The sequence below is a fragment of the Belonocnema kinseyi genome, chromosome 2 (assembly GCF_010883055.1).
Source record: "Belonocnema kinseyi isolate 2016_QV_RU_SX_M_011 chromosome 2, B_treatae_v1, whole genome shotgun sequence".
NCBI lineage: Eukaryota > Metazoa > Arthropoda > Insecta > Hymenoptera > Cynipidae > Belonocnema > Belonocnema kinseyi.
The window spans coordinates 97229372-97237823 of NC_046658.1; the positions used below are offsets into that span (position 1 = coordinate 97229372).

An 8452-nucleotide genomic window follows, 5' to 3' on the forward strand; every position below is an offset into this window, starting at 1 on the left:
TTCAAAATTAAAGGTAATTTTCCACCGCATACTTTTTGATTTCAGAAGACATTAATAAATAGACTTTTCATAGCGCCGTTCTCAACAGGTCACGTAAGGAAAAGAGAGCGAGGTGGCTTGGTTGTATCTTTACATCAGAAAAAGAGAGCGAGGTTGTTTGGTCGTCTATTTCTTTTTTCTCTCTCATTTTTCCTATGTTATATAACACTATTATTTAAAAACGCACTTTTCTCATTTTAACTCTTTTTGTGCATATTTTGTTATACAATTTGACTTTTTTCAGTTTGTTTTAAAAATTTCATTTCAAAATCAAAATTCATATTAAGTTATAATAATATTTACATTAAATAATAATAATAATATTACTAAAATTGATATCATATTAATAAATAATTAAATGTCTACATTCCATACTCCATGAGATTTTAAAAATATTTTTAAATTTCCTGTTTCAATGTTTGAAACTTTTGAAATTTTTTATACTATTATGCTCTAAAAAATTTAAAAATGCAAAATTCAAAAAATCCAGTTAAGGTAGAAAAACAATTTTTTTTGCACGTAATTCGAGTTTATCTGAAATTCAGAGAAATTAAGTTAATAAATAAAGTTGATCATTTGATTTTTTTCTGGTGAAAAATGCAAATGATATTGAATTTTTATAATAAAAATAATAATACTATAGAAATATAGAGTAAATCAGAGACTCATTATTGATATTTTTTATTAAAAATAAAACAATTCTACGCTCCTGCGTACTTTATCAAAGGTAATTGATAAATTGGTTTCACTTTCTTTAGATAAGGAGTTATCGGATAGAATCCGCTTAGATCTTAGAATGTAAGTTTGAGTAACTGAACTCCCAGAAAGAAATTTATTTCTCCATTGAAGTGAAAAAATATATTTTGAAATACTTTCGATCAATTTGGAAGACATACAATAGAAAGGAAGGAAGTAGAGGAACGAGCAAATCATGTGCGATTATGAGCAATCTTCTCACTTAACATGTGGATGTTCTTTAGGCCACTAACGTTTCGGGTAAGTTTTTATTCTTTATACTGTACATAAAATTATTATACATAAATTTCATATCATGAATCAATTTTCTCATTTAAGTAATCGAATTAATCTAAACAAATACTGAAGTCTTAAATTATTCTCAGTTAAAAATGTCCTACTTTTATCATGACAATGTCAACATTAAGTTCATGTTATTTATATTTGTAGTATTATATACTATATATTATTTATGCATACATCAAATTTGTTTACAAAATGAGGTAAATACTTGAAAACATGAATTATAATTATTTTCTTTAAAATTATTTTAGACGGATAATGATAAATTATTTTTATTTATTATAAAGTTATTGATTATAGTTATGAAATTTTGAACAAGATTTTTCGAAAAGTGTAAAAAATACTTGAATTCATTTCGACACATTGTGCAATGACATACGTGTATCAAATTGAATCAATCTGCCTATAACTGCTTTCGCAGCTATCGTATTTGCACTTTCCGCGCATAAAACATTTTGTGTTTGCACATTAGAAATATACCCGAACAATTTATGAAAATATCATTTTGCACATCATAATTTTTAAATAGATACCGAAATATACAAAAATTTTCATTAATAAAAATTAATTTAGTTTGTCCACAATATTCTATATTTATAAAAATCAAATAAAATGATTATATTTTCATTTTCAATACAAAAATTGCTATAGTATTAAAACTTTTCAATCTAAAATGATGTCAGTTTTAAATTATTAAAAATTCGTCGCTTCAGTATATGTACATAGAATCGTCCAATTAAAACTAATTAGTCCTACTTGGAAAATGTATATTTCAAGATGAGAAAATCAGTCATAATTAACAGTATCTACACTATTCTAATTTAAAAATAATTTAAGTTTAAATGCCATACAAATTTGTCGCAGTTTGTTTGTTTCAGTTTCGGAAAATGTGATGCACAATATTGGCTTTCTAAATTATAATTAAAGAATTATATATTATGATATAATATTTACAATAATTATTATATTATTGTAATTATTAATTAATTAAATTAACATTGAACGTCCTGTATTTTCGCTTCAATTTATAAACAAATTCTGGAATTGTTTAATTTTAAAGGCTTTCAAATAAAAAGCATATATTTTTAAAAGTTTTTAGAATAATTAAACTTCAAAGGTCCACAATATTTAAAATTCTTCGATTTTGAACGGTGAAATTGGCTGTGATTTTATTTTTGGACGAGAATAACATTTTTTAAAGAAAAAAATATATTTTATTCCTTTGAATGTAACTTCATACTGCATGATATTATGATACTTAAAGATAGTTATCATCTTTTATTAAAGGATTCCATTTCCAAATTCCATAATTTTTTAGTTTTAAAATAAAATATTAAAAATATCAGGGTAATATCACTATTAAATTGTTTGAAATTACACATTAAAGCTTTTTTAGTCAGTTTTAAATTAATTAATTTTAGATATAAATATTCTGAATGATTTGGTTTCAATCTTAATCATTTTAATATTGAACAACTTTAGATTTTAATATTTTTAAATGTTTGGTTTCAATTTTAGCCAGTTTAAAATTGTTTAATTTTAAGTAAAATATTCTAAATTGTTTGGCTTCAAATTTAATCATTTCAGATTTAAATATTCTAAACTATTTGGTTTTAATTTCAATCAGCTTCAAATTTAATCCTTTTAGATATAATTATTCTAAACTGTTTCTTTACACAATTTTGAAATAAATGTCTCCAGAATAAATTCAAAACATTGCAAAATTAAGAAAATAATTTGTGAAATTCAAGCTTTATAAATGAGAAAATCTTATTAACAGACGTTGGAAATTAAATTAGAATCATGGCGATATTGTATCGTATTATTTTAATAAAATTTCAATTTTCAATGTAATATCTTAAAACTGTCTGATTTTTACTTAAAATCAGATAAAAATAGAAATTATGAATTTTCTTCTTGAACGCTGAATTTGAAATTTTTCCTTTACATACAAGTTTTAATTCGAATTAATTTAATTTAGTAAATTTAATTGTAAGTTTTAATTTTGAAAAGTATTTTTTATAATTACAAATTTTTTAATTATGAACAATCTGAATTTACTTAAAATAATTCAAATATTAAAGGATTTGAATATAAAAAAGTTTAGAATAATTCAATTAATAATTGAAAATGTTTCCGCTTTGAACGGTAACAAAATTAAAATTCTAAAATTTCATAAACTTTTCATTTTAAACAGTCAATTTAGTTTTATATTTGATACTGTCAAATATTAACCAATTCGAATGAAAAATCATTTAAATGCAAAAGTATTCGATTTAAAATTAAATGTGTTTTTTGTGATCTAAAAAATATTTTAGGATGGGGTATTTTCCTAACAATTCTTTCATTGAAAAGTACCAGCATTTTCCCAAATCCAGTATTATTCGAGGTAAAATGGTTTCGCTCAAAGAGTTCTAGCAACGGTTCCTTTTTTTATCAATTTATGTATTGCACCGAAGGATTTTTGAGGAAATATATGTTTTGGAAAATCTCAAAAAATGGTACAGAATATCGTTAATTTTTGACTTTTTGTATGATTCCGAAACAACAAGAAACCCATCATTAAAATGAAAAAAGTCAATTATATTATTTATTCTGTATAATAATGTCACAAACTTTTCTAGGTTTCATTCTTTCTTAAAAATGTGAGCTAAACTACTTCATTTATTTACTTTTAAAGGATTTAAAATGTTATCTAATTTCAAAATGTATAAATTTAAACATTTTAGTTTAAAGTTGCACACATTCTCTCTTTTCTAATTAAGAACTTTTGCAGTTTGAAACGTACTAGTACTATTCCAAATTAATGATACCATAATAATTAAAATAACAACGTCTCATTTTTCATATTTTTTTCAGTGATAGGAATCTTCATCGACCTCAACGTGTCTCAAGATGATGAACTTCTTCAGAAAATTTATCCCAGGTTCAAACTTACCATCAGAATCTCCATCCCTCGAACAGTTAAAAAAGCACACAAGTGACTACAAAGTAGAAATTTTTTTCTTCAATCTCCTAACTCGAGAATGGGCAGAAAGTATTTCAGGCTCTCTCACCATCGACAAATTTGGAAAACCCATAAGGTCATTCATCATAATAAAAACAGAGGCATCATATCCTTACAATTTCATCCGAAAAATAACTCGAGATTTTGATTTAATCCCCAAAGACGAAAAAACATGGATGCTTCGAGTTTCACTACAAACTAAAAATTCGGAATATAAAGAACATAACATGATAGCTTGTAGATTTTCAACTCCGGAAATAGCAAGAAAATTCAATACTTCAATCAAAAGCATTCAAGTTGGAGACAAAATAGGTTTTGATAGTTTGACTTTTCGATTAGAAATTATTAGAAAAATACACGAGCGAGAAATTCTGGAAAAAGAGGCTGCTTTGTTTGCGAATTTTTCATCTTGGGATGATTTAATTAATGGGAAATATTATCAAAGCTTTTATAATAAAGGAGATTCTTTTCGATGTACAGCTGAGGTTCGTGAATTTAATTACAGTGCCAAAAAATGGAGTAACCTTTTCTTAGGAGTAGTGAAAATTGAAAATTTGAAAAATACTGGACAAACGATTCTCACCGTTATAGAGAATGAAGACTTTTTGAGACACGAAATAACTTTAGATATTGAATTAATCGCTATTGATGATAGAACCTGGATGTGGAGGGGGTATAAAAAATGTGAAAAAGAAGTGAAAAGTCTTTTGATTGGATGTCGATTTATAAGTATAAAAGTTGCCAGAAGTTTTATGGAAGCTGTGATTAAAGCTCAAGTTCATGCACCTTCAAGATGTGCTTTTCGAGATGAGTACATGAGTGCAATTTTCAAAAAGGAATTCGAAATTATCGTGGAAGAAAATCAAGCTGCTTTGGAATCAAATTTTCCCGGGGAATATGAAATTACTGAATTAGAGGATAAAAAAATCCCAAATTTGGAAGATGCTCGTCTTCCCAGTACATCGAAAGAAGATTCTCTTGAGAGAGAATTAACAGAGAACTTGAGTAAATTCCCAAAAACAGTTTCTTCTATTTCTCTCTCTTCTTTTTCTATTTCTTCCGAGAAGAGTTCTTTAAGAAATCAATCAAACATGGAAATTTTGGGCGAGTTCAAAGCTGAGTTTTTTTGTTTTGATTCCTTCACAAAAAAGTGGAAAGACAACGGTAAAGGGGCGATGAAGATATTAAGGAATGTAGAAATACCGAAAATAATTATTGCAATCAAACCCGAGCAATCCGAAGAGAAAATTGTTTCTAAAATAACATTAGATTTTCAGTTGATAGAAAAGGATCCAAGAATTTTCATCTGGAGAACTAATATCAAGGACATGAAAGATTCTTTGTTGGCGATCAGATTCGAAAATCGCGAAATTGCTAAAGAGTTAAAAAATGCGGTAAGAACTATTCAAGATTTGTATGCACCTGAACTTCCGAGCGATGAATTCGAATTGGAAATTTTGAAAAAATTGTACGAGGCTGAAACAGAAGAAAATTCGATAGCTTGGGAAGCGGATTTTCCTTCTCATGTAGATCTTTCCTGGCTTGGTGCATCGAATATAACAAAATTGAGAGACAATTCTGAAACTTGTGAAACGAGACTTAGTAAAGGGGCCCTTTTTGCTTCTAAAGCTGATTTGTATAAATTTGATAATAATTCGAGAGAGTGGAAAAGAGTGACTGCACTTCCAGGGTTTGTTTCAATTAAAAGAAAACGATTTCAGGAGTTTCAGAAAACATTAATTTATGCTGTTTCGGATGAATTTAAAGGGAGGATTGTTGTAAAGTGTGAAATAGGTAGTAATTTAGATTTGAAGTTGAAAAATAAGACAACCTATATTTTTAGAGGGTATGTGGAGTTTGAGAATGGAGATTTGGAGAGTTTTTTGGTTGCGTCTCGATTTCCAAATTCGGAAACTGCGAGAAGTTTTAAAAAAATTGTAGAAGAGGTGCAGCAATATTCTCCTTGGAGGTGTTTTGTTCGTGATCAATTTTTAGCGGAAATTTTAAAAAAAGAGAGTGAAAGTGTGATTGAGGAAAATGAAATTGCTTTGAATTCGAATCTTCGTGAAGACTTGGAAGAAGTTGAGAATTAAAGTAATAATGTTGATTGGAAGTTGGGTCCGCACCCGGAAATAAAACCTGCCTCAATATACTTAACTTAATTAATTTTATATCTAAGTTTACAAAAATCGTGGAAAATATGAACAAAAATATGAAAATTTTCTTTGTACGTATAATTGTAATTTCATGTTTAATTCTAATATTTCAAGTTGCATTTCATCTTTTTCTATTTTAGTCTTAGAAATCCTTTTCAGAAATAACTGAGACTCATAAGAATTTAAAAAATAGTAAATAATAAAGCTGCAAACGTTCTAATTTTGCCGATTCCATTTAAGAATAGAATTAAATGAAAAGAATTAAATAAATCAGCTATGTAAAAAAGAATGACCGAAAAAAACTTTTCTGAATTGAAAACAATGTAACCACCTCATAAACATTTACGAAATAGCTATAAAAGGGACTGAAAGAGTAAACGGATAAACTTCCGAAAAGGGTCTATGCCCGATTTACTTCAAAATGCTCATACCTATGTATTTTGATGCGCTGATTACGAATATGATAGTGAAAATTGGGACCAATTTGATTTTCATGGTGCAGTCATCCAAAAAAAAATAAAAATTATGTTTCTTTGAGTTTATCTCAGCTCATATGCAAAATTGAAAAAAATGTTTCAAATAAAAGTTGTAGATCTCATCGAAATATGCATTTTTTATTGAAAGCATTTTTTTATAGAAATGTTTTTTTCCAAGAAACTCGGCAAAATGAAAGTGACGGAAGTCTATATCCCGATGAGGCGTTGGAAAAGGGGTAGGGGTGTGATCTTACATTATGTCTGTGATCAGTTACAGGGTGCCTTTCCGCCCCCACGGTGCGTTGGAAACGGGGCAGGGATGTGATTTTACATTATCTCTATGACCAGGCACAAGGGTGCCTTCCCGCCCCCACTGCGCGTTGGAAAAGGGGCAGGGATGTGATTTTACATTATTTCTATTACCAGGCACAAGGGTGCCTTTCCGCCCCCACGGGGCGTTTGAAAAAACATGGATGTGATCTTACATTATTTCTATGACCAGTCACAAGGGTACCTTCCCGCTCCCACAGGGCGTTGGAAAAGGGGCAGGGGTGTGATCTTACATTATTTCTATGACCAGTCACAAGGGTGCTTTCCCGCCCCCACGAGGCGTTGGAAAAGGGGCAGGGGTGTGATCTTACATTATTTCTATGACCAGTCACAGGGGTGCCTTCCCGCCCCACGGGGCATTGGAAAAGGGCCAGGGATGACCTAGGTTCAATTACATTTTTCTAATTTGGAAAATTTCTGCTTTGTTATTTATTTATTCATTTTCGTTTCTGTAATCGTATCGTCAAAAGTTGCGAGTTTACAGCTTTAGTATTTACAATTTTTGTTAATTTTTAAATAAATTATGAACTTTTAATTAGAAAATTTATACTTGGACGAACAGTATCATATTCGATTACTAAAAAAGTGAAAAATGTATATTTCAATAATGATATTTCAAAGTATAATTATTTCTAATGAAAGCCTGAATTGTCGATTAAATTTGTTTAATTAATAGTTTTCAAATTTAACAATATTTAAATGAAAATAGCTTCAAGAATAAGAAATAGTAAATAAAGGCATTCATCTTTCAAAAAATATCAAAAATTAAAATTTGTTAAGCTTTCTGTTTGAAAAATCAAAGTGTCTATACGTGCTAAAAAATCCGGCTATTTGAAGCGATTTTCGTTTTTCGATTCTAATTACAAATCATTGTTTAGTTTATGAGAATTATAATACAAAACATACAAGTTTAGAAAAGAATTAAGTTGAAATTAAGCAGCGTAACAGAAAATTGATATTTTATGTTGTGTTAATTATAATTGATTTTTAATTTCAGAATTGATTATAATTAAATTTAAATAATCTAGAATGCCACTAAAATTATAAGAAATTCTATTTTAATTTCTAGATTTCAAGTTTGAATTTACTAAGATTTAATTAATTAAATTAAATAACAGAAGAGAAAATTGAAATTTTTAGACTGGAAGATGTTAAATTTACGAAAAAATAACTGGGACCTAAAATTATGGCCCTGGTTATTTGAAGCAAAATTTCGATACGAGGAGCCAGATTTTTTTGGTACGAATAGTGGGACCTGGAAAATTTACTATTTGCACCAAATTTTAGGTACAAATAGCCAGATTTTTTTGTGGTCATAGACACTGCCAAAAAGTATTCCAAATTTAAGAAACCTTTCAATTGAGAAACTTTTAAAGTTCAGGCAATTCTACATCACACTGTGTGGA

At 28.2% G+C, this 8452-nt stretch overlaps 1 protein-coding gene across 2 annotated transcripts in view; it reads left to right on the forward strand.

Moving 5' to 3' along the window:
- Positions 1 to 841: 841 nt before the first annotated feature.
- Positions 842 to 8452, forward strand: part of LOC117168361 — an 11382-nt gene continuing 3771 nt past the window's right edge. Inside the window, exons 1-2 of one of the 2 annotated variants that reach the window (XM_033353950.1) lie at positions 842 to 1035; positions 3937 to 5478. In XM_033353950.1, coding sequence (XP_033209841.1) covers positions 3973 to 5478 — 1506 coding nt within the window. In that variant the 5' untranslated portion in view covers positions 842 to 1035; positions 3937 to 3972. Of the gene's footprint in view, positions 1036 to 3936; positions 6733 to 8452 lie in introns of those variants that run through there. The other variant, XM_033353948.1, reaches the window with a different exon arrangement.